Source organism: Tachyglossus aculeatus, chromosome 4 (assembly GCF_015852505.1).
Source record: "Tachyglossus aculeatus isolate mTacAcu1 chromosome 4, mTacAcu1.pri, whole genome shotgun sequence".
Classification (NCBI taxonomy): Eukaryota; Metazoa; Chordata; class Mammalia; order Monotremata; family Tachyglossidae; genus Tachyglossus; species Tachyglossus aculeatus.
Genome location: NC_052069.1, coordinates 135,014,052 through 135,040,971, shown reverse-complemented (window position 1 = coordinate 135,040,971; position 26,920 = coordinate 135,014,052). Strand labels below are relative to the sequence as shown.

The following is a 26,920-nucleotide window of genomic DNA, read 5'->3' as shown; positions in this document are numbered from 1 at the left end:
GGCGAGAGACAGAAAACCCGAGAGTGGCAGCGAGCTGGTTTCGAACCCGGCCCACCCCTCCCGATGACTTGAAACGGCTCCTCAAAGAGACCTCCTTCCCTTCCCCGCGGCACCTGTATATACGTCTGTACGTATTTATTCCTCTATTTATTTTACTTGTATATATCTATTTATTTAATTAGTACGTTTGGTTTGGCTCTCTGTCTCCTCCTTTTAGACCGGGAGCCCGCCGTCTCTCTACGTTGCCAACTTGGACTTCCCAAGCGCTCAGTACAGCGCTCTGCGCACAGTAAGCGCTCAATAAATACGATTTGATTGACTGATCGATCGTTGGGTAGGGACCGTCTCTCGATGCTGCCAATTCGGACTTCCCAAGCGCTCGGTCCAGCGCTCTGCACACAGTAAGCGCTCAATAAATACGATCGATGATGATGGTGACCCGATCCTCCCCCTCGGCCCCAACGGTCGCCTGCTCTCCGGCTACTGCTGTAACGCCTCTCCCCGCTCCGCTCTTCTCCGGCGGACGCCGCTTTTTTTCACCTGCGAAGCTTGTCGACCAGGTGATGTTCAGGTTGAAGTTTTTGGAGGCGTTGATGAACATGTCCAGGTCGCGGTTTTGCTGATTTCGAACGAGAGAAAGAGAGAAAGGGGGGGCCGCGTGTTGCTCCGCTCCGGGGGCATCCAATAAGCTCCCGGCTTCACCGCGAGGCGGGCCGCTTTGGACGCCGGGCCCCGTAACGATCACCGCCCCCCAGACCGTGAGCTCGTTGTAGGCGCAGAACGCGTCGTCGTCACCATCATCAATCGTATTTATTGAGCGCTTACTGTGCGCAGGGCACTGTACTAAGCGCAAGTTGGCAACGTATACATAGACAGTGGGGTCCCAGTGGGCCACCTCTGTTGTCTGTCGGACTCTCCCAAGCACTGAGCCCACAGTGAGCGCTCGGTAATCAATCAATCAATCAATCAATCATATTTATTGAGCGCTTACTATGTGCAGAGCACTGTGCTAAGCGCTTGGGAAGTCCAAGTTGGCAACGTATACATAGACAGTGGGGTCCCAGTGGGCCACCTCTGTTGTCTGTCGGACTCTCCCAAGCGCTGAGCCCACAGTGAGCGCTCGGTAATCAATCAATCAATCAATCAATCATATTTATTGAGCGCTTACTATGTGCAGAGCACTGTACTAAGCGCTTGGGAAGTCCAAGTTGGCAACGTATACCTAGACAGTGGGGTCCCAGTGGGCCACCTCTGTTGTCTGTCGGACTCTCCCAAGCGCTGGGCCCACGGTGAGCGCTCGGTAATCAATCAATCAATCATATTTATTGAGCGCTTACTGTGCGCAGGGCACTGTACTAAGCGCAAGTTGGCAACGTATACATAGACAGTGGGGTCCCAGTGGGCCACCTCTGTTGTCTGTCGGACTCTCCCAGGCGCTGGGCCCACGGTGAGCGCTCGGTAATCAATCAATCAATCAATCAATCATATTTATTGAGCGCTTATTATGTGCAGAGCACTGTGCTAAGCGCTTGGGAAGTCCAAGTTGGCAACGTATACATAGACAGTGGGGTCACAGTGGGCCACCTCTGTTGTCTGTCGGACTCTCCCAAGCGCTGAGCCCACAGTGAGCGCTCAGTAATCAATCAATCAATCAATCAATCATATTTATTGAGCGCTTACTATGTGCAGAGCACTGTACTAAGCGCTTGGGAAGTCCAAGTTGGCAACGTATACCTAGACAGTGGGGTCCCAGTGGGCCGCCTCTGTTGTCTGTCGGACTCTCCCAAGCGCTGAGCCCACGGTGAGCGCTCGGTAATCGATCAATCAATCAATCGTATTTATTGAGCGCTTACTATGTGCAGAGCACTGTGCTAAGCGCTTGGGAAGTCCAAGTTGGCAACGTATACCTAGACAGTGGGGTCCCAGTGGGCCACCTCTGTTGTCTATCGGACTCTCCCAAGTGCTGAGCCCACGGTGAGCACTCGGTAATCGATCAATCAATCAATCGTATTTATTGAGCGCTTACTATGTGCAGAGCACTGTGCTAAGCGCTTGGGAAGTCCAAGTTGGCAACGTATACATAGACAGTGGGGTCACAGTGGGCCGCCTCTGTTGTCTCTCGGACTCTCCCAAGCGCTGAGCCCACGGTGAGCGCTCGGTAATCGATCAATCAATCAATCGTATTTATTGAGCGCTTACTATGTGCAGAGCACTGTGCTAAGCGCTTGGGAAGTCCAAGTTGGCAACGTATACATAGACAGTGGGGTCCCAGTGGGCCGCCTCTGTTGTCTCTCGGACTCTCCCAAGCACTGAGCCCACGGTGAGCGCTCGGTAATCAATCAATCAATCAATCAATCATATTTATTGAGCGCTTACTATGTGCAGAGCACTGTGCTAAGCGCTTGGGAAGTCCAAGTTGGCAACGTATACATAGACAGTGGGGTCCCAGTGGGCCACCTCTGTTGTCTGTCGGACTCTCCCAAGCGCTGAGCCCACGGTGAGCGCTCGGTAATCGATCAATCAATCAATCATATTTATTGAGCGCTTACTATGTGCAGAGCACTGTGCTAAGCGCTTGGGAAGTCCAAGTTGGCAACGTATACATAGACAGTGGGGTCCCAGTGGGCCACCTCTGTTGTCTATCGGACTCTCCCAAGTGCTGAGCCCACGGTGAGCGCTCGGTAATCAATCAATCAATCAATCAATCATATTTATTGAGCGCTTACTATGTGCAGAGCACTGTACTAAGCACTTGGGAAGTCCAAGTTGGCAACGTATACCTAGACAGTGGGGTCCCAGTGGGCCACCTCTGTTGTCTGTCGGACTCTCCCAAGCGCTGAGCCCACAGTGAGCGCTCGGTAATCAATCAATCATATTTATTGAGCGCTTACTATGTGCAGAGCACTGTACTAAGCGCTTGGGAAGTACAAGTCGTAAAGACAACTGATTGACTATAATCTCACTGTGGGCAAGGAACGTGCCTACCCAGCGCTCAGAACAGTGCTTTGCACATAGTAAGCATCATCATCATCACCATCAATCGTATTTATTGAGCACTTACTATGTGCAGAGCACTGTACTAAGCGCTTGGGAAGTACAAATTGGCGCTTAACAAACACCATTATTTTTATTATTATTAACTCTGTTGGACCGTACTCTCCCGAACGCTTCGTAGGGCGCTCAGCACGTAGACTGTGAGCCCACTGTTGGGTAGGGACTGTCTCTATATGTTGCCAAATTGTATAATAATAATAATGACGGGATTTATTAAGCGCTTACCATGCGCAAAGCACTGTTCTAAGCGCTGGGGGGGTTACAAGGTGATCAGGTTGTCCCACGGGGGGGCTCACTGTCTTAATCCCCATTTTACAGATGAGGGAACCGAGGCCCAGAGAAGTTAAGCGACTTGCCCGAGGTCACACAGCTGACAGACGGCAGGGCCGGGATTTGAACCCACGACCGCTGACTCCAGAGCCCGGGCTCTTTCCGCTGAGCCACGCTTGTGCTTCCCAAGCGCTTAGTACAGTGCTCTGCACACAGGAAGCGCTCAATAAATACGATTGATGATGATGATGATAGTACAGTGCGCTCCCCAGAATGAATATGGTCGACTGAACTCGAAACTTTATACATAAAAAAAAAAAACAGCGGCAGCGACGACAACCCACCGTTTCCTAGGGGACTGGAATTTCCATCCCAGTTTTCCTGAAGTTTGGCCCATCGAGTCGAAGCCCGGGCTCCGTATCCTCCCCTATAGGGTCAGGAATTGTCCGTCATTCGTATTTATTGAGCGCTGACTGTGCGCAGAGCACTGTAATAAGTGCTTGGGAGGGTACCATATAACTCTGAAGAGACACATTCCCTGCTCACAAGGGGCTTACAGTCTAGAGGAGAATTCTTCCCCTGGAATTCTCACCCAGCAGGGAAGATGAGGGCCCAATAAATAGTAACAACAACAACAATAATAATAATAATCATCATCATCATCATCACTATATTTGTTAAGCGCTTACTATGAGCCTCAGCTCACCCAGCAGGGAAGATGAGGGCCCAATAAATAGTAACAATAATAATCATAATAATCACTACATTTGTTAAGCGCTTACTATGAGCCTGAGCTCACCCAGCAGGGAAGATGAGGGCCCAATAAATAGTAACAACAATAATAATAATAATCACTATATTTGTTAAGCGCTTACTATGAGCCTGAGCTCACCCAGCAGGGAAGATGAGGGCCCAATAAATAGTAACAATAATAATAATAATAATCACTATATTTGTTAAGCGCTTACTATGAGCCTGAGCTCACCCAGCAGGGAAGATGAGGGCCCAGTAAATAGTAACAACAATAATAATAATAATAATCACTATATTTGTTAAGCGCTTACTATGAGCCTGAGCTCACCCAGCAGGGAAGATGAGGGCCCAATAAATAATAACAACAATAATAATAATAATAATAATAATTATATTTGTTAAGCGCTTACTATGAGCCTGAGCTCACCCAGCAGGGAAGATGAGGGCCCATTAAATAGTAACAACAACTACAATAATAATAATCACTATATTTGTTAAGCGCTTACTATGAGCCTGAGCTCACCCAGCAGGGAAGATGAGGGCCCAATAAATAGTAACAACAACAACAATAATAATAATAATCACTATATTTAAGCGCTTACTATGAGCCTGAGCTCACCCAGCAGGGAAGATGAGGGCCCAATAAATAGTAACAATAATAATAATAATAATAATCACTATATTTGTTAAGCGCTTACTATGAGCCTGAGCTCACCCAGCAGGGAAGATGAGGGCCCAACAAATAGTACCAACAACAATAATAATAATAATCACTATATTTGTTAAGCGCTTACTATGAGCCTGAACTCACCCAGCAGGGAAGATGAGGGCCCAATAAATAGTAACAACAATAAAAATAATAATAATCACTATATTTGTTAAGCGCTTACTATGAGCCTGAGCTCACCCAGCAGGGAAGATGAGGGCCCAATAAATAGTAACAACAACAATAATAATAATAATCACTATATTTGTTAAGCCCTTACTATGAGCCTGAGCTCACCCAGCAGGGAAGATGAGGGCCCAATAAATAGTAACAACAACAATAAAAATAATAATCACTATATTTGTTAAGCGTTTACTATGAGTCTGAGCTCACCCAGCAGGGAAGATGAGGGCCCAATAAATAGTAACAATAATAATAATAATAATCACTATATTTGATAAGCGCTTACTATGAGCCTGAGCTCACCCAGCAGGGAAGATAAGGGCCCAATAAGTAGTAACAACAATAATAATAATAATAATAATCACTATATTTGTTAAGCGCTTACTATGAGCCTGAGCTCACCCAGCAGGGAAGATGAGGGCCCAATAAATAGTAACAATAATAATCATAATAATCACTATATTTGTTAAGTGCTTACTATGAGCCTGAGCTCACCCAGCAGGGAAGATGAGGGCCCAATAAATAGTAACAATAATAATCATAATAATCACTATATTTGTTAAGTGCTTACTATGAGCCTGAGCTCACCCAGCAGGGAAGATGAGGGCCCAATAAATAGTAACAACAATAATAGTAATAATAATAATCACTATATTTGTTAAGCGCTTACTATGAGCCTGAGCTCACCCAGCAGGGAAGATGAGGGCCCAATAAATAGTAACAATAATAATAATAATAATCACTATATTTGTTAAGCGCTTACTATGAGCCTGAGCTCACCCAGCAGGGAAGATGAGGGCCCAATAAATAATAACAATAATAATAATAATCACTATATTTGTTAAGCGCTTACTATGAGCCTGAGCTCACCCAGCAAGGAAGATGAGGGCCCAATAAATAGTAACAACAACAATAATAATAATAATCACTATATTTGTTAAGCGCTTACTATGAGCCTGAGCTCACCCAGCAGGGAAGATGAGGGCCCAATAAATAGTAACAATAATAACAATAATAACTATATTTGTTAAGCACTTACTATAAGCCAGGCACTGTATTAAGGTCTGGGGTGGATACAAGCAAATCGGGTTGGGCACAGTCTCAATCTCCACTTTACAGATGAGGCAGTTGAGGCCCATCATCATCATCAGTCGTATTTATTGAGCGCTTACTGTGTGCGGAGCACTGTACTAAGGCCCAGGGAAGTGAAGTGACTTGTCCAAGGTCACACAGCGGCCCAGGATTAGAACCCATGACCCTCTGACTCCGAGGCCCAGGCTCTGTCTACTAAGCCACACTGCTTCCCTACTTATTCCCTCTACTAAGTGGGATCTGCGGTACTTGATAAGCGCTGATTAGATACCAAAAGCCATACTAAGCAGGAGGACAGAATTCGTTTTGGGCAGCGAACATGTCCGCTGCTTCCGTTCTACTGGATTCTCCCCAGCGCTTCGTGCAGTGCTCTGTGCATAGTAAGTGCTCAATAGCTCAGTGGAAAAAGCCCGGGCTTCGGAGTCAGAGGTCATGGGTTCAAATCCCACCCCTGCCGCTTCTCAGCTGTGTGACCCTGGGCCAGTCGCTTCGCTTCTCTGTTCCCTCCTCTGTAAAACGGGGATTAAGACTGTGAGCCCCCCGTGGGACAACCTGATCACCTTGTATCCTCCCCAGCGCTTAGAACAGTGCTTCGCACATGGTAAGCGCTTAACAAATGCCAGTGTTATTATTATGGAAAAGCAGCATGGCTCAGCGGAAGGAGCCCGGGCTTGGGAGTCTGAGGCCATGGGTTCAAATCCCAGCCCTGCCGCTTCTCAGCTGTGTGACTTTCGGCAAGTCACTTCACTTCTCTGGACCTCAGTTCCCTCACCTGTAAAATGGGGATGAAGACTGGGAGCCCCGCGAGGGACAACCTGATCACCCTGTATCCTCCCCAGGGCTTAGAACAGTGCTTTGCACATAGTAAGCGCTTAACAAATGCCATCTTTATTATTATTATTATTATTATTCCTCTCCTTCCTTCCTCTCCCCCTCTCCATCCCCCCCTTCTTACCTCCTTCCCTTCCCCACAGCACCTGTATATATGTATATACGTTTGTACATATTTATTACTCTATTTATTTATTTATTTTACTTGTACCTATCTATCCTATTTATTTTATTTTGTTAGTATGCTTGGTTTTGTTCTCTGTCTCCCCCTTTTAGACTGCGAGCCCACCGTTGGGGAGGGACTGTCTCTAGATGTTGCCAATTTCTACTTCCCAAGCGCTTAGTCCAGTGCTCTGCACATAGTAGGCGCTCAATAAATACGATTGATGATGATTAAGATAATCAGGTGGGACACAGCCCCTGCCTCACGTGGGGCACCCAGTCAAGGGAAAAAGGTACAGATGGGGAAACTGTGGCACGGAGCTTGACGGAGCTCACCCAACAGGGAAGAAGAGCCAGGAGAGACCGGGTCACTGGAACCTAATTTTTCCCATTCCCAGGCCACCCCAAGGAGCATCATCATCATCATCAATCGTATTTATTGAGCGCTTACTATGTGCAGAGCACTGCACTAAGCACTTGGGAAGTACAAATCAGCAGGAACGGGCAGGGAGTGGAAATTCCCCCCCCCGCGGGACCCACTCTACCCGGATGGCATTTCGCGGCGGCCCCGATTAAGGATCAAGACGCTCCGAGGATCTTACCTCTTCCGGGGTGGCGACGAAGTTGATGGCTGTGAAATAGCGGTCGTCCTCCTGGGAGAGGCTGAAGGTGAACTGATAGTCGATGAGCAGGGTGTCTGCGGAAGGAAAGCCAGGGGTTGGAACGGAAGGAAAAGAACGGGAAGCGAGGGCTCGACGGGAGACGGCGTCTCGGATCCGAGGCCGGACGGTTTGAAAAGGAATTTCCTGGCGGCTGGATCCCGGGCTTGGGAGTCAGAAGGACCCGGGTTCTCATCCTGGCTCTGCACCTGTCTGCTGAGTGACCCGGGGCAAGTCACTTGCCTTCTCTGGGCCTCGGTGACCTCATCTGGAAAACGGGGAGTGAGACTTGGAGCCCCACCTGGGACAGAGACCGTCGCCAGCTTCGATCTACTCCAGTGCTTGGAGCTGGGCTCGGCGCCTATTAGGTGCTTAATCGATAGCGTTATTATTTAACGATAATAGAGAAGCAGCGTGGCTCGGTGGAAAGAGGCCGGGCTTTGGAGTTGGAGGTCATGGGTTCAAATCCCGGCTCCACCAATTGTCGGCTGGGTGACTCCGGGCAAGTCACTTCGCTTCCCTGAGCCTCGGTGACCTCATCGGTAAAATGAGGATTAAGACTGCGAGCCCCAAGTGGGACAACCTGATCACCTTGCAACCTTCCCAGCGCTTAGAACAGTGCTTTGCACATAGTAAGCGCTTAATAAATGCCATTATTATTATTATTATTATTATTATCATTTAATGGGAAGAGGGGACCAGATGAGGCCACAGCCAAGAATCGGTCGCGTTTGGCATTAAATCTAGTGATGATTATAACCACTGTGGTATTGGTTAAGCGCGTACTACGTGCCAGCTTTGATCTACTCCAGTGCTTGGAACTGGGCTCGACACCTATTAGGCGCTTAATCGATATCGTTATTATTTAACGGGAAGAGGGGACCAGATGAGGCCACAGCCAAGAATCGGTCGTGTCTGGCATTAAATCTAGCGATGATTATAACCACCGTGGTATTGGTTAAGCGCGTACTACGTGCCAGCTTTGATCTACTACAGTGCTTGGAACTGGGCTCGACACCTATTAGGCGCTTAATCGATATCGTTATTATTTAACGGGAAGAGGGGACCCGATGAGGCCACAGCCAAGAAACGGTCGCATTTCGCATTAAATCTAGTGATGATTATAATCACTGCGGTATTGGTTAAGCGCGTACTACGTGCCAGCTTTGATCTACTCCAGTGCTTGGAGCTGTGCTCGGCGCCTATTAGGCGCTTAATCGATATCGTTATTATTTAACGGGAAGAGGGGACCAGATGAGGCCACAGCCAAGAAACGCTCGTGTCTGGCATTAAATCTAGTGATGATTATAACCACTGTGGTATTGGTTAAGCGCTTACTACGTGCCAGCTTCGATCTACTCCAGTGCTTGGAACTGGGCTCGACACCTATTAGGTGCTTAATCGATATCGTTATTATTTAACGGGAAGAGGGGACCCGATGAGGCCACAGCCAAGAAACGCTCGTGTCTGGCATTAAATCTAGTGATGATTATAACCACCGTGGTATTGGTTAAGCGCGTACTACGTGCCGGCTTTGATCTACTCCAGTGCTTGGAACTGGGCTCAACACCTACTATCATCATCATCAATCGTATTTATTGAGCACTTACTATGTGCAGAGCACTGTACTAAGCGCTTGGGAAGTACAAATTGGCAACATATACAGACTAATCGATATCGTTATTATTTAACGGGAAGAGGGGACCCGATGAGGCCACAGCCAAGAAACGGTCGCGTTTGGCATTAAATCTAGTGACGATTATAACCACTGTGGTATTGGTTAAGCGCGTACTACGTGCCAGCTTTGATCTACTCCAGTGGTTGGAACTGTGCTCGACACTATTAGGCGCTTAATCGATATCGTTATTATTTAACGGGAAGAGGGGACCCGATGAGGCCACAGCCAAGAAACGGTCGTGTTTGGCATTAAATCTAGTGATGATTATAACCACTGTGGTATTGGTTAAGCGCGTACTACGTGCCAGCTTTGATCTACTCCAGTGCTTGGAACTGGGCTCGACACCTATTAGGCGCTTAATCGATATCGTTATTATTTAACGGGAAGAGGGGACCCGATGAGGCCACAGCCAAGAAACGGTCGCGTCTGGCATTAAATCTAGTGATGATTATAACCACTGCGGTATTGGTTAAGCGCGTACTACGTGCCAGGCACGGGGAGGGATCCAAGCAAATCAGGTTGGACGCGGTCACCGTCCCACATGGGGCTCGGGGTAGGGACCGTCTCTATATGTTGCCAACTTGTCCTTCCCAAGCGCTTAGTACAGTGCTCCGCACGCAGTAAGCGCTCAATAAATGATTGATGATGACGATACGTTGCCAACTTGTACTTCCCAAGCGCTTAGTACAGTGCTCCGCACACAGTAAGCGCTCAATAAATACGATTGATGATGATATGTTGCCAACTTGTACTTCCCAAGCGCTTAGTACAGTGCTCCGCACGCATAAAGCGCTCAATAAGTACGACTGAATGAATGAGCGAATGAATGAATCCCCCCACGACAGATGAGGTCACTGAAGCACAGAGAAGCCAAGTGTCTTGCCCAGGATCCTACTGAGGCCCCTCTTTCCCTCTCCCCATTTCCTTCCCCTCCCCACAGCACCTGCTTATGTGTTTGTACAGATTTATTACTCTCTTTATTTTACTTTACTATTCTATTTATTTTGTTAACGATGTGCACCTAGCTTTACTTCTATTTATTCTGCTGGCTCGACACCTGTCCCCGTGTTTTCGTTTTGTTGTCCGTCTCCCCCCTCTAGACTGTGAGCCCGTTTTTGGGTAGGGGCCGTCTCTATCTGTTGCCAACTCGCGCTTCCCAAGCGCTTAGTGCAGTGCTCTGCACACAGTAAGCGCTCAATAAATACGACTGAATGAATGAATGACTATGGCGGACAAGTGGCGGATCCAGGATTGGGACCCCCAGGGTCCGAAGGACCCCCAGGCCGGAGCAATTTCCACGAGGCCACGTTCCCCCAGGGGTTCGATCGCGTGTGCACCCCAAAATACGAGTCCTACGTTTGGGGTCAGGCTGAGAATGAAACTTACAAACTTGGAGAGTGGAGCCCCACTAATCCCCTCTCAGAAGGAACCATCCTCAAGTCTCTTGGGAAATTGGGATTTGTTTGGGTTTTTTAAATGCGTTGGCTAAGCACTTCCGATGTGTCAGGCACTGTACTAAGCGCTAGTCGCTTCACTTCTCTGGGCCTCAGTTCCCTCATCTTTTCTCCAGGGATCGTATATGACCAGATCAGCTTGTATCTACCTAGTGCTGAGTACAGTACCTGGCACATAATAAAAATAATAATAATAATAATAATAACAATATTAGTAATAATGATAATAATAATAATAATAATAATAATAATGGCATTTATTAAGCCCTCACTATGTGCAAAGCACTGTTCCAAGCGCCGGGGAGGTTACAAGGTGATGAGGTTGTCCCACGGGGGGCTCAAAGTCTTAATCCCCATTTTACAGCGGAGGGAACTGAGGCACAGAGAAGGGAAGTGACTTGCCCGAAGTCACACACCTGACGACTGGAGGAGCCAGGATTTGAACCCCTGACCTCCGACTCCAAAGCCCGGGCTCTTTTCCATTGAGCCACGCTGCTTCTCGCAGTTAAACACTTAAACATCACTTAAAGAAGAAAGAAATATGTTCTACTGTAATAACTGTACATAACTGTATATACTGTATATATCTATATATCTATACATATATATATATAACTGTATAACTGTATATAACTGCATATAACTATATAATAACTGTAATAACTATGGTACTGGTTAAGTGCTTACTATGTGCCACGCACGGTTTTAAGCAGATACGCGCTAATCAGGTTGGACACAGTCCCTGTCCCACGTGGGGCTCACAGCCTTCATCCCCGTTTTAGAGATCAATCAATCAATCAATCGTGTTTATTGAGCGCTTCCTGTGTGCAGAGCACTGTACTAAGCGCTTGGGAAGTCCAAGTTGGCAACATATAGAGACGGTCCCTACCCAACAGCGGGCTCACGGTCTAGAGACGATGAGGGGATGGAGGCCCAGAGATGCCCAAGGTCACCCAGCAGGAAGGTGGCAGGGTCAGGATTAGAATCCAGGTCCTTCTGATTCCCAGGCCCGGGCTTCATCCGCGACGCCACGCGGCTTCTCATTGCACGCTCCCAAGTACTTAGTACAGTGCTCTGCACACAGTAAGTGCTCAATAAATGACTAACAGACTGAGATGGTGATGCCCAGAACCCCATTCTCCCTCTAGGGCAGACATCAATCAATCAATCAATCGTATTTATTGAGCGCTTCCTGGGCGCAGAGCACTGTACTAAGCGCTCGGGAAGTCCAAGTTGGCAACACAGAGAGACGGTCCCTACCCAACAGTGGGCTCACAGTCTAAAAGGGGGGGATTTAGGGTGCCCTGCTCGCCCACCCGCTGCCCCGACCCTAAGGGAGAGAGAAAGAGAGAGCAGAAATACTCACAGTAGCACGTCCCTTTGAGTGGGTTTCCCTGGTAGCGATTTTCCACCTCGCACCTGGAACAACAAATAAGGGAGGGTCCGCCCTTGCCCAGCAGCCCTCCCTGCTTCAATCCCGAAAGACTCCCTCGATCCCCCCTACGCTTTGTTTCTTTCTTTTAAAGCTATCTGTTGAGCGCTTAGGGCACTATACTGAGCGGTGCGGTAGCCGCAGGCAACGTCAGAAGCCGCGCGGCTCAGCGGGTGGACCGCAGGCCGGGGTGCCCGGAGGACCCGGGTTCTAATCCCGACTCCATCATCATCATCATCAGTCGTATTTATGGAGCGCTTACTGTGCGCACAGCACTGGGCTAAGCGCTTGGGAAGTCCAAGCTGGCAGCTCCACCACGTGTCCGCTGCTTGGGTGACCTTGGGCAAGTCGCTTCACCGGGCCTCGGCGCTCAGTCCAGTGCTCTGCACACAGTAAGCGCTCAATAAATACGATTGATGGTGATCTGTAAAATGGGGATGAAGACTGTGAGCCCCACAGGGGACAGAGACCGTGTCCAGCCTCATTATCTTGTATCAACCCCACTGCTCAAAACGGCGCTTGACACATCGTAGTAATAGGAAGGCTTAACGAGCACCATAATAAATAAATACGTAACAATTCTGGTATTTGTTAAGCGCTCACTATGTGCCGAGCGGTAATCAGGTTGTCCTGCGTGGGGCTTGCAGACTTAATCCCCATTTTCCAGATGAGGGAACTGAGGCACACAGAAGCTAAGCGGCTTGCCCAAGATCACACCATAATCGTTATTATAAAATAATATGGTTGGACGCGGTGCCCGTCCCACGAGGGGCTCACAGTCTTCATCCCCATTTTCCAGAGGAGGCAACTGAGGCACGGAGAAGCTAAGCAGCTTGCCCAAGGTCACACCATAATCGTTATTATAAGATAATCTGGTTGGACGCGGTGCCCGTCCCACGAGGGGCTCACGGTCGTCATCCCCATTTTCCAGATGAGGGAACTGAGGCACAGAGAAGCTAAGCGGCTTGCCCAAGGTCACTCCATAATCGTTATTATAAAATAATCTGGTTGGATGCGGTGCCCGTCCCACGAGGGGCTCACAGTCGTCATCCCCATTTTCCAGATGAGGCAACTGAGGCACAGAGAAGCTAAGCGGCTTGCCCAAGGTCACACCATAATCGTTATTATAAAATAATCTGGTTGGACGCGGTGCCCGTCCCACGAGGGGCTCACGGTCGTCATCCCCATTTTCCAGATGAGGCAACTGAGGCACAGAGAAGCTAAGCGGCTTGCCCAAGGTCACACCATAATCGTTATTATAAAATAATCTGGTTGGACGCGGTGCCCGTCCCACGAGGGGCTCACGGTCGTCATCCCCATTTTCCAGATGAGGGAACTGAGGCACAGAGAAGCTAAGCGGCTTGCCCACGGTCACACCATAATCGTTATTATAAAATAATCTGGTTGGACGCGGTGCCCGTCCCACGAGGGGCTCACGGTCGTCATCCCCATTTTCCAGAGGAGGCAACTGAGGCACGGAGAAGCTAAGCAGCTTGCCCAAGGTCACACCATAATCGTTATTATAAGATAATCTGGTTGGACGCGGTGCCCGTCCCACGAGGGGCTCACGGTCGTCATCCCCATTTTCCAGATGAGGGAACTGAGGCACAGAGAAGCTAAACGGCTTGCCCAAGGTCACACCATAATCGTTATTATAAGATAATCTGGTTGGACGCGGTGCCCGTCCCACGAGGGGCTCACGGTCGTCATCCCCATTTTCCAGATGAGGGAACTGAGGCACAGAGAAGCTAAGCGGCTTGCCCGAGGTCACACCATTATCGTTATTATAAGATAATCTGGTTGGACGCGGTGCCCGTTCCACGAGGGGCTCACGGCCTTCATCCCCATTTTCCAGATGAGGGAACTGAGGCACAGAGAAGCTAAGCGGCTTGCCCAAGGTCACACCATAATCGTTATTATAAAATAATCTGGTTGGACGCGGTGCCCGTCCCACGAGGGGCTCACAGCCTTCATCCCCATTTTCCAGATGAGGCAACTGAGGCACAGAGAAGCTAAGCGGCTTGCCCAAGGTCACACCATAATCGTTATTATAAAATAATCTGGTTGGACGCGGTGCCCGTCCCACGAGGGGCTCACGGTCGTCATCCCCATTTTCCAGATGAGGGAACTGAGGCACACAGAAGCTAAGCGGCTTGCCCAAGGTCACACCATAATCGTTATTATAAAATAATCTGGTTGGATGCGGTGCCCGTCCCACGAGGGGCTCACGGTCTTCATCCCCATTTTACAGATGAGGGAACTGAGGCACAGAGTAGTCTCTAAGCCATATAGGGAACGTGTCTGTTTATTGTTGTATTATCCTCTCCCAAGCACTTAGTACAGTGCTTTGCACACAGTAAGTGCTCAAGAAATGATAATAATTGTGATATTTGCTAAGTGCTATGTGCCGGGCACTATATTAAGCACTGGGGTAGACCGACTTGTACTTCCCTGGCGCTCAGTACAGTGCTCTGCACACAGTAAGCGCTCAATAAATACGACTGAATGAATGAATGCGTGACCGCCTCTCTATGTTGCCGACTTGGACTTCCCAGGCGCTTAGTACAGTGCTCTGCACACAGTAAGCGCTCAATAAATACGACTGAATGAATGAATGCGTGACCGCCTCTCTATGTTGCCGACCTGGACTTCCCAGGCGCTTAGTACAGTGCTCTGCACACAGTAAGCGCTCAATAAATACGACTGAATGAATGAATGCGTGACCGCCTCTCTATGCTGCCGAACTGGACTTCCCAAGCGCTTAGTACAGTGCTCTGCACACAGAAAGCGCTCAATAAATACGACTGAATGAATGAATGCATGACCGCCTCTCTATGCTGCCGACTTGGACTTCCCAGGCGCTTAGTACAGTGCTCTGCACACAGTAAGCGCTCAATAAATACGACTGAATGAATGAATGCGTGACCGCCTCTCTATGTTGCCGACTTGGACTTCCCAGGTGCTTAGTACAGTGCTCTGCACACAGTAAGCGCTCAATAAATACGACTGAATGCATGAATGCATGACTGCCTCTCTATGCTGCCGACTTGGACTTCCCAGGCGCTTAGTACAGTGCTCTGCACACAGAAAGCGCTCAATAAATACAACAATGAATGAATGCATGACCGCCTCTATATGCTGCCGACTTGCACTTCCCAAGCGCTTAGTGCAGTGCTCTGCACACAGTAAGCGCTCAATAAATACGACAATGAATGAATGCATGACCGCCTCTATCTGCTGCCGACTTGGACTTCCCTGGCGCTCAGTACAGTGCTCTGCACACAGTAAGCGCTCAATAAATACGACTGAATGAATGAATGCATGACCGCCTCTCTATGTTGCCAACTTGGACTTCCCAGCGCTTAGTACAGTGCTCTGCACACAGTAAGCGCTCAATAAATACGACTGAATGAATGAATGCGTGACCGCCTCTCTATGCTGCCGAACTGGACTTCCCAAGCGCTTAGTACAGTGCTCTGCACACAGAAAGCGCTCAATAAATACGACTGAATGAATGAATGCATGACCGCCTCTCTATGCTGCCGACTTGGACTTCCCAGGCGCTTAGTACAGTGCTCTGCACACAGAAAGCGCTCAATAAATACGACTGAATGAATGAATGCATGACCGCCTCTCTATGCTGCCGACTTGGACTTCCCAGGCGCTTAGTACAGTGCTCTGCACACAGAAAGCGCTCAATAAATACAACAATGAATGAATGCATGACCGCCTCTATATGCTGCCGACTTGCACTTCCCAAGCGCTCAGTACAGTGCTCTGCACACAGTAAGCGCTCAATAAATACGACAATGAATGAATGCATGACCGCCTCTATCTGCTGCCGACTTGGACTTCCCAGGCGCTCAGTACAGTGCTCTGCACACAGAAAGCGCTCAATAAATATGACTGAATGAATGAATGCGTGACCACCTCTCTATGCCGCCGACCTGGACTTCCCAGGCGCTCAGTACAGTGCTCTGCACTCAGTAAGCGCTCACTACGATTGAATGAAATGAAAATGAAATACAGGATCATTCAATCGCATTTATTGAGCGCTTCCTGTGTGCAGAGCACTGTACTAAGCGCTTGGGAAGTCCAAGTTGGCAACGGACAGAGACGGTCTAGAAGGACCACCGAGTTGGGCACAGTCTCCGTCCCACGGAGACTGACAAATGGGGTCGCTGAGGCCCAGAGACGTGAAGCGACTGGCTCCAGGTCACCCAGCAGCCGAGCGGCAGACCTTCCGTCGCCCAGGCCGGGCTCCGGCCGCTGTAGGAGTCGCCCCCGACGCCCCTGGGGAGACTGCCCGCGGTCCCCGCGGGCACCGGTGACACTCACAGCTGGCACTCGTCCCCTTTGATGCCCTTGGTGGTGCAGAAACACTTGCCCGTGTTGGTGTTGCAGATGGACGCGTGGCCGTTACACTTGCAGGCTGGGACACAGGAGACACGAAACCCGGTTAGGGGCGGCCTGGCGTTTAGTACAGCGCCAGGCGCGTAGTGAGCACTTAATAAACCCCGTCCTTCTTGGTGGTGACTGCAGCCCCGGCGCACAACTTCATTCACTCATCTACTGAGCGCTTCCTGCGTGCAGGGCACTGGACTAAGCGCCGCTTCGGAAGGAAGCAGCGGAGCGGGTAGAGCCCGGGCCCGGGAGTCGGGAGGTCACGGGTTCTAATCCCGCCCCTCAGTGGAAAGAGCCCGGGCTTTGGAGTCGGAAGTCACGGGATTCCTCGTCGGCTGTGTGACTTCACTTCTCCGGGCCTCAGTGCCCTCGTCTGGAAAATGGGGATTGAGGCCGTGAGCCCCCCGATCGCCTTGTAACCTCCCCAGCGCTCGGAACAGTGCTTTGCACATAGTAAGCGCTGAATAAAGGCTATTAAAAAAAAAAACGATCTGTCTGTATCCACCCCGGCGCTTAGCACAGTGCTTGGCACACGCTAAGCCCCTTAACAGAGTCCGCGATTATTAGGAAGGCCGCGGTTTTGTGAGAGGTCTGCAAATGGGCAGGAAGGGCGGCAAGCTTCAGAAGGAACGTACTCCCTCTTCCCCATCCTCAGACCAGAACTGTGGCCGTATCAATCATCAGCATCAATCGTACTTATTGAGCGCTTACTATGTGCAGAGCACTGGACTAAGCGCTTGGACAGACTCTCCGGATAGACTCTCCCCCCAACCTTTTTTAAACGGTATCCGCTGAGCGCTGACTGCGCGCCGGGCGCCGCCCTGAGCGCTGGACTGGACGCAGCCCGTGGCCCTCCCAGCCGTAATCCCAGACGAGGTGACTGAGGCCCGGGGGAGGGAAATGACCGGCTCAGGGTCTCCCGGCAGCCAAGGGGCCGAGCCGGGATGAGAACCCGGGTTCCCCGACTCCCAGCCCAGGCCCGGGCTCTTTCCAGCGGGCCGCCCTGCTTTTCTGGGCCGCGCTGATCCTTGTCACAGGGGAAGGTGTCACTTTGGTATTCTGTATTGCCCAGGTGCCTAGTTCAGGGCAGTGGACCAAATGGGTGCTCAATAAATGCTCCTCCTCCTCCCTCCTCTCTCTACTCCTCCTCTTCCTCCTCCTCCCACCCCTCCCCATCATCATCCTCTTCCCGTTCCTCGTTCTCCCTCCTCCTCATCCTCTTCCCGTTCCTCGTTCTCCCTCCTCCTCATCCTCTTCCCGTTCCTCGTTCTCCCTCCTCCCCATCCTCTTCCCGTTCCTCGTTCTCCCTCCTCCCCATCCTCTTCCCGTTCCTCCTTCTCCCTCCTCCTCCTCCTCTCCCCGCCCGGAGCGGGATAAGGGTCCGGCTTACGCTGACAGGAGCCCCCGTTGGTGGGATCGCCGTGGAAGCCCGACACGCACATCTCGCAGTGCTTGCCCGTCGTCAGGTTTTCACACCGCTCGCACACGCTCTCGTTGACGCACTTGCTGTGCCCGTTGCACTGGCAGGCTGGGGGGGAGGAAGGGCACGTTCGCTTAATACCCGCATTATTATTATCACTAATAATAACAACTGGGTTATTGGGGGAAGTGCTTACTGTGTGCCAGGCACTGCTCGGGCAGAAACGAGACAAGCGGGTCTGACACGGTCCCTGCCCCACGCGGGGCTCACGCTCTTAATTCCCATTTTCCAGACGAGGGAACTGAGGCCCAGAGAAGTGAAGCGACCCACAAAGTGGCGGCTCCGGGAGGGTCCCGCGGCCCAGTCGCCGAGGGGCATTCAAAGGCCCGGTCGGTGACTAAAACTCGCCCACCCACCCCTCAAGTCGTCCCTCCGAACGGCAGCAGACGCCAGGGGAAGCAGAAATTGTGGCTCTCGGGGCTTAATGAGGCCGAGGATCAATCGATCGATCGATCGATCAATTGGATTTACTGAGCACTTACTATGTGAGCCCACTGTTGGGTAGGGACTGTCTCTATATGATGCCAACTTGGACTTCCCAAGCACTTCGTACGGTGCCCTGCACACAGTAAGCGCTCAATAAATACGACTGATTGATTGATTGCCAACTTGGACTTCCCAAGCGCTTCGTACGGTGCCCTGCACACAGTAAGCGCTCAATAAGTACGACTGATTGATTGATTGACTGTACTAATAAGCGCTTGGGAGCTTCCAAAGCATCAGCGTTGGTAGACATACGCCCCGTCCTCAGCGATCACTCAGTCTATGTGTCTGTTCGATTTCGTTCATTCCTTCAGAACTACTTATTGAGAGCTTATCTTGTACAAAGGCTGTGAGCCCCATGTGGGACTGCGTCATCATCATCATCATCAATCGTATTTTTTGAGCGCTTACTATGTGCAGAGCACTGTACTAAGCGCTTGGGAAGCACAAATTGGCGTCCAACCTGATTACCTCATAATAATAACTATTATTATTGGGGTATTTATTAAGCACTTCCTAACGGTGTGCCAAGCACCGTTCTAAGCACTGGGGTACATCCAAGCTGGCCACACGGTAAGCGCCTAACAAGTGCCACAGTTATCACCCCAGGGCTTAGAACAGCGCTTGGCACATAGTGAGTTCTTAACAAGTACCTCCCAGCGCTTAGAACAGTGCTTTGCACATAGTAAGCGCTTAATAAATGCCATTATTATTATTATTATTATTATTATTATTATAACAAAGACCATAAAAAGAGGGGAAAAAAACCCCAGTGTCTGACAGTAGTAAGAGCTTAACAAATACCATAAAAAGAGGGGGAAAAAAAACCCAGTGTCTGACAGTAGTAAGAGCTTAACAAATACCATTAAAAAGGGAGAAAAAAAAACCCAGTGTCTTTCAGTAGTAAGAGCTTAACAAATACCATAAAAAGAGGGGAAAAAAAAAACAGTGTCTGACAGTAGTAAGAGCTTAACAAATACCATTAGAAAGGGAGAAAAAAAAACCCAGTGTCTGTCAGTAGTAAGAGCTTCACAAATATCATTAAAAAGGGAGAAAAAAAAACCCAGTGTCTGACAGTAGTAAGAGTTTAACAAATACCATTAGAAAGGGAGAAAAAAAAAAACCCAGTGTCTGTCAGTAGTAAGAGCTTCACAAATATCATTAAAAAGGGAGAAAAAAAAACCCAGTGTCTGACAGTAGTAAGAGTTTAACAAATACCATTAGAAAGGGAGAAAAAAAAAACCCAGTGTCTGTCAGTAGTAAGAGCTTAACAAATACTATTAAAAAGGGAGAAAAAAAAAACCTCAGTTCCTGATACATAGTAAGTGTTTAACAAATGTATATACGTATATATGTTTGTACATATTTATTACTCTATTTATTTATTTTACTTGTACATATCTATTCTATTTATTTTATTTTGTTAGTATGTTTGGTTTTGTTCTCTGTCTCCCCCGTTTAGACTGTGAGCCCACTGCTGGGTAGGGACTGTCTCTAGATGTTGCCAACTTGGACTTCCCAAGCGCTTAGTCCAGTGCTCTGCACACAGTAAGCGCTCAATAAATACGATTGATGGTGATGATGATGAAGTACCGGATTCATTACCGAGGACCACAATTCTCATCCCAGCTTGGCACATAGTAAGCGCTCACCGAACACCATCACTATTGTTATTATCATCAATCGCATTTATTGAGCGCTTACTGTGTGCAGAGCACTGTACTAAGCGCTTGGGAAGTCCAATTTGGCAACATATAGAGACAGTCCCTACCCAATAGTGGGCTCACAGTCTAAAAGGGGGAGACAGAGAACAAAACCAAACATACTAACAAAATAAAATAAATAGAATAGATATGTACAAGTGTAATAAATATGTACAAACGTATATACAGGTGCTGTGGGGAAGGGAAGGAGGTAAGATGAGGTAAGGTAAGGTTTTACATATTTATTACTCTATTTATTTTACTTGCACATATCTGTTCTATTGATTTTATTTTGTTAGCATGTTTGGTTTCGTTCTCCGTCTCCCCCTTTTAGACTGTGAGCCCGCTGTTGGGTAGGGACTGTCTCTAGAACTTGGACTTCCCAAGCGCTTAGTCCAGTGCTCTGCACACAGTAAGCGCTCAATAAACACGATTGATGATGATGATGATGGTATTGATAAAGCACTTCCTAATCCAAGCTTGCCACACGGTTAGCGCCTAGCAAGTACCACAATTATTACCCCAGGGCTTCGAACAGCGCCCGGCCCACAGTGAGTTCCTAACCAGAACCGGACTCATTAACGAGTACCACCATCAATCAATCGTATTTATTGAGCGCTTACTATGTGCAGAGCACCGTACTAGGCGCTTGGGAAGTGCAAACTGGCAACACATAGAGACAGTCCCTACCCAACGGTGGGTCACCCCAGCTTGGCACATAGTAAGCGCCCGCCGAACACCACCGCTGTCGTTATTAAAACCGAGACGCGGGCCCGCCTGTGCCGTGGCCGCCTCGGCTCCCTTCCCGGCGGGGTTACCTGGACACTGGACGAAGGACCAGTTGTATCTGTTCTCCGCCGGGCACGTGCTGGCGTTGAGGAGGGGCTGAGGGGGGCGGCTGGCGGGGGCGGCCTGGGCCGGCAGCCTCACGGGGCCCTGGAAGGATCCCTCGACGCACCTGCCCTTCCCGGTGTTGCTGGGGTCCGTGCACCAGCCGCAGCCGGGCTGCTCCAGGCAGTGGCCGCAGGTGCAGTAGCCCGAGCAGTTTTCCGCTGCGGGGAGGGAAGGGAAGGCCGGCCGGTGAGCCGCGCGCCCGCCTGCCGTCCCCCCGGGGCGGCCGGGCTGCCCCTCGCCTTCCTAATCACCGCGGGATTTGCCGAGTGCTTCCTAGGGGCCGGGAACCGGACCGGGCCCTGGTGCCGGCAGAAGGGGCTGGAAAGGGTCCCCGTGCCCCGCGGGGCTCCCGGTCTCAATCCCCAAGGGGTGAGGTCCGGAGAAGTGGGAAGGTCCGGGATGGTCCCCCTCCCCACCCCTCCCGCCCTACCTCCTTGCCCTCCTCACAGAACCTGTACATATCAATCAATCAATCGATCGTATTTATTGAGCGCTTACTGTGTGCAGAGCACTGGACTAAGCGCTTGGGAAGGACAAGTCGGCAACATCTAGAGACGGTCCCTACCCAACAGCGGGCTCACAGTCTAGAAGGGGGAGACGGAGAACAAAACAAAGCATATTAACAAAATAAAATAAATGGAATAAATATGTACAAATAAAATAGAGTAATAAATATGTACAAACATCTCTACATATATACAGGTGCTGTGGGGAGGGGAAGGAGGTAAGGCGGAGGGGAAGGAGGGGGCTCAGTCTGGGAAGGCCTCATTCATTCAGTCGTATTTATTGAGCGCTTACTGTGTGCAGAGCACTGTACTAAGCGCTTGGGAAGGACAAGTTGCCAACGTATAGAGACGGTCCCTACCCAACAGTGGGCTCACAGTCTAGAAGGGGGAGACGGAGAACAAAACCAAACATATTAACAAAATAAAATAGAATAAATATGTACAAATAATATAGAGTAATAAAAATGTACAAACATGTATACATATACACAGGTGCTGTGGGGAGGGGAAGGAGGTAAGGCGGAGGGAAAGGAGGGGGCTCAGTCTGGGAAGGCCTCATTCATTCAATCGTTTTTATTGAGCGCTTACTGTGTGCAGAGCACTGGACTAAGCGCTTGGGAAGGACAAGTCGGCAACATATAGAGACGGTCCCTACCCAACAGTGGGCTCCCAGTCTAGAAGGGGGAGACGGAGAACAAAACCAAACATATTAACAAAATAAAATAAATAGAATAAATATGTACAAATAAAATAAATAAATAGAACAATAAATACGTACAAACATCTATACATATATACAGGTGCTGTGGGGAGGGGAAGGAGGATGTTTGTACAGATTTATTACTCTCTTTATTTTACTTCTACATATTTACCATTCTATTTATTTTGTTAACGATGTGCATCTAGCTTTACTTCTATTTATTCTGACAACTTGACACCTGTCCACATGTTTTGTTTTGGTGTCTGTGTCCCCCTTCTAGACCGGGAGCCCGCTGTTGGGTAGGGACCGTCTCTACGTGTTGCCAACTTGGACTTCCCAAGCGCTTAGTACAGTGCTCTGCACACAGTAAGCGCTCAATAAATATGATTGAATGAATGAATGAAAGTGCCAGTTATTTATTTTATTTGTACATATTTATTCTATTTATTTTATTAATATGTTTTGTTTTGGTGTCTGTCTCCCCGCTTCTAGACTGTGGGCCGGTTGTTGGGTAGGGACCGTCTCTATATGTGGCCAACTTGGACTTCCCAAGCGTTTAGTACAGTGCTCTGCACACAGTAAGCACTCAATAAATATGATTGAATGAATGAATGAAAGTGAAAGTTATTTATTTTATTTGTACATATTTCTTCTATTTATTTTATTTTGTTAATATGTTTTGTTTTGGTGTCTGTCTCCCCCCTTCTAGACTGTGAGCCCGCTGTTGGGTAGGGACCGTCTCTATATGTTGCCAACGTGTACTTCCCAAGCGCTTCGTACAGTGCTCTGCGCACAGTAAGCGCTCAATAAATATGACTGAATGAATGAATGAATGAAAGCTATTTATTTTATTTTGTTAATATGTTTTCTTTTGGTGTCTGTCTCCCCCCTTCTAGACCGTGAGCCCGCTGTTGGGTAGGGACCGTCTCTATATGTTGCCAATGTGTACTTCCCAAGCGCTTCGTCCAGTGCTCTGCGCACAGTAAGCGCTCAATAAATACGACTGAATGAATGAAAGTGAAAGTTATTTATTTTACTTGTACATATTTCTTCTATTCATTTTATTTTGTTAATATGTTTTGTTTTGGTGTCTGTCTCCCCCCTTCTAGACTGTGAGCCCGCTGTTGGGTAGGGACCGTCTCTATGTGTTGCCAACTTGGGCTTCCCAAGCGCTTAGTGCAGTGCTCTGCACACAGTAAGCGCTCAATAAATACGACTGAATGAATGAATGAATGAAAGCTATTTATTTTATTTTGTTAATATGTTTTCTTTTGGTGTCTGTCTCCCCCCTTCTAGACCGTGAGCCCGCTGTTGGGTAGGGACCGTCTCTATATGTTGCCAATGTGTACTTCCCAAGCGCTTCGTCCAGTGCTCTGCGCACAGTAAGCGCTCAATAAATACGACTGAATGCATGAAAGTGAAAGTTATTTATTTTACTTGTACATATTTCTTCTATTCATTTTATTTTGTTAATATGTTTTGTTTTGGTGTCTGTCTCCCCCCTTCTAGACCGTGAGCCCGCTGTTGGGTAGGGACCGTCTCTATATGTTGCCAATGTGTACTTCCCAAGCGCTTCGTACAGTGCTCTGTGCACAGTAAGCGCTCAATAAATACAACTGAATGAATGAAAGCGACAGTTATTGATTTTATTTGTACATATTTATTTTATTTTGTTAATATGTTTGTTTTGGTGTCTGTCTCCCCCCTTCTAGACCGCGAGCCCGCTGTTGGGTAGGGACCGTCTCTACATGTTGCCAACTTGGACTTCCCAAGCGCTCAGTCCAGTGCTCTGCGCACAGTAAGCGCTCAATAAATACGACTGAATGAATGAAAGTGAAAGTTATTTATTTTATTTGTACATATTCATTCTATTTATTTTATTTTGTTAATATGTTTTGTTTTGGTGTCTGTCTCCCGGCTTCTAGACTGTGGGCCGGTTGTTGGGTAGGGACCGTCTCTAGATGTGGCCAACTTGGACTTCCCAAGCACTTAGTACAGTGATCTGCACACAGTAAGCGCTCAATAAATACGATTGAATGAATGAAAGCTATTTATTTTATTTGTACATATTTCTTCTATTTATTTTATTTTATTAATATGTTTTGTTTTGGTGTCTGTCTCCCCCCTTCTAGACCGCGAGCCCGCTGTTGGGTAGGGACCGTCTCTACATGTTGCCAACTTGGACTTCCCAAGCGCTTAGTCCAGTGCTCTGCGCACAGTAAGCGCTCAATAAATACGGCTGAATGCATGAAAGTGAAAGTTATTGATTTTACTTGTACATATTTATTCTATTTATTTTATTAATATGTTTTGTTTCGTTGTCTGTCTCCCCCCTTCTCGACTGTGAGCCCGCTGTTGGGTAGGGACCGTCTCTACGTGTGGCCAACTTGGGCTTCCCATACAGTGCTCTGCGCACAGTGAGCGCTCAATACATACTGGGGCCCCTGAGGGACATTGACAGGACGGCCGCATCCCTGCGGGTCGGGGCCCATCACCCGCGCGGCGCCTCGCCCTCGGCTCGCCGGGCTCTCCCGTCCCGCCCCGGCTTTTCCCGCTTCGGCCTCGCCCGCCCGCCCCGGACCGCCGCTTCCGAGGCGGGAGACTCACGCGGACAGCTGCTCATGGTGTACCACTCCATGCACTGGCCGTAGGGGAAGGAGGCCACGTAGGCGTTGGAGTCGACGCACTGCCTCATGTTGCTGCACCACATGCACTCCGAGCTGCCGCTGGCGCACTCTCCGCACAGGGTCCGCAGGGCGCAGGGGGTCCGGCACTGCTTGGCGCTGTGGTTGGCTGGGGGGACACGCAAAACCCGCGGCCGCGGCCACCGCGGGAGACACCGGGGTGCTCGGTAAGCCCTCGGCGCGCCCCGGACGCCGTGCCGAGCGCCGAGTGCGAGCTCGCCGGGGCGGATGGGGACGGTGGTATTTGTTCGGCGCTTGCTCCGGGTCGGGCCCTGGAATTTGCCCGCTGCCTTTGTATGGTATTCGTTGTTAAATGCATTCTGTTGGGTAGGGACTGTCTCCATGTGTTGCCAATTAGTACTTCCCAAGCGCTTAGTACAGTGCTCTGCACATAGTAAGTGCTCAATAAATACGATTGATGATGATTCGTTAAAGGAATTCGATAAATTCGTTCAGTGGCAGGGACTGAGGGTTTTCTCTTCTCCCTTTTTTATGGTATTTGTTAAGCTCTTACTATGTGTCGTACATTGCGTTTCCCCCCCCCGTCTTTTTATGGTCTTATTTAAGAGTTTACTATGTGTCAGGAACTGGGTTTTTTTTTTCTCTTCCTTTTAACGGTATTTATTAAGCGCCCCCACCTCCCATCATCATCATCAATCGGATTTATTGAGCGCTTACTGTGTGCAGGGCACTTGGGAAGTCCAAGTTGGCAACATATAGAGACGGTCCCTACCCTACAGCGGGCTCACAGTCTAAAAGGGGGAGACGGAGAACAAAACCAAACATATTAACAAAATAAAATAAATAGAATAGATATGTACAAGTAAAATAAATAGAGTAATAAATATGTACAAACATATATACATATATACATTTGTTAAACACTTACTACCTGTCAGGAACTGAGGGTTTTTTTTTCCTCCCTTTTTAATGGTATTTGTTAAGCTCTTACTACTGTCAGACACTGGGTTTTTTTTTCTCCCTTTTTAATGGTATTTGTTAAGCGCTTACTACTGTCAGACACTGGGTTTTTTTTTTCTCCCTTTTTAATGGTATTTGTTAAGCTCTTAGTACTGTCAGACACTGGGTTTTTTTTCCCCCTCTTTTCATGGTATTTGTTATAATAATAATAATAATAATGATGATGATGGCATTTATTAAGCACCTACTATGTGCAAAGCACTGTTCTAAGCGCTGGGGAGGTTACAAGGTGATCAGGTTGTCCCATGGGGGGGCTCACAGTCTTAATCCCCATTTTACAGATGAGGGAACTGAGGCCCAGAGAAGTTAAGTGACTTGCCCACAGTCACCCAGCTGACAACTGGCGGAGCCGGGATTTGAACCCATGACCTCTGACTCCAAAGCCCGGGCTCTTTTCCACTGAGCCGCGCTGCTTCTCTGTTATGAGCTTACTATGTGCCAGAAACTAGGTTTTTTCCCCCTTCCCTTTTTATGGTATTTATTAAGCGCTTACTATGTGTCAGGCACTGTTTTTTCCCCCTTTTATGGTATGTGTTAAGCTCTTAACTGTGTTTCAGGAACTGAGTTTCTTTTTTCTTCCTTCCTTTTTGTGGTATGAGTTAAGCATTTACTATGAGTTAGGCACTGGATTGAAGCAGCGTGGCTCAGTGGAAAAGAGCCCGGGCTTTGGAGTCAGAGGTCACGGGTTCAAATCCCAGCTCTGCCAATTGTCAGCTGGGTGACTCTGGGCCAGTCACTTCACTTCTCTGGGCCTCAGTGACCTCATCTGCAAAATGGGGATGAAGACTGTGAGCCCCATGTGGGGCATCAC

The 26,920-nt window shown here is 48.7% G+C and overlaps 1 protein-coding gene across 2 annotated transcripts in view; it reads right to left on the bottom strand.

Moving 5' to 3' along the window:
- The window catches only part of ATRN (attractin), a 207,032-nt gene that overhangs the window by 31,854 nt on the left and 148,258 nt on the right, over window positions 1-26,920 (bottom strand). For both annotated transcript variants that reach the window (XM_038744636.1, XM_038744637.1), the window contains exons 17-23: window positions 25,052-25,237; window positions 21,163-21,396; window positions 18,069-18,206; window positions 16,613-16,706; window positions 12,209-12,261; window positions 7,654-7,748; window positions 541-619 (exon numbers count right to left, since the gene is read on the bottom strand). In XM_038744636.1, the coding sequence (XP_038600564.1) occupies window positions 541-619; window positions 7,654-7,748; window positions 12,209-12,261; window positions 16,613-16,706; window positions 18,069-18,206; window positions 21,163-21,396; window positions 25,052-25,237 (879 nt within the window). The remainder of the gene's footprint in view (window positions 1-540; window positions 620-7,653; window positions 7,749-12,208; window positions 12,262-16,612; window positions 16,707-18,068; window positions 18,207-21,162; window positions 21,397-25,051; window positions 25,238-26,920) is intronic.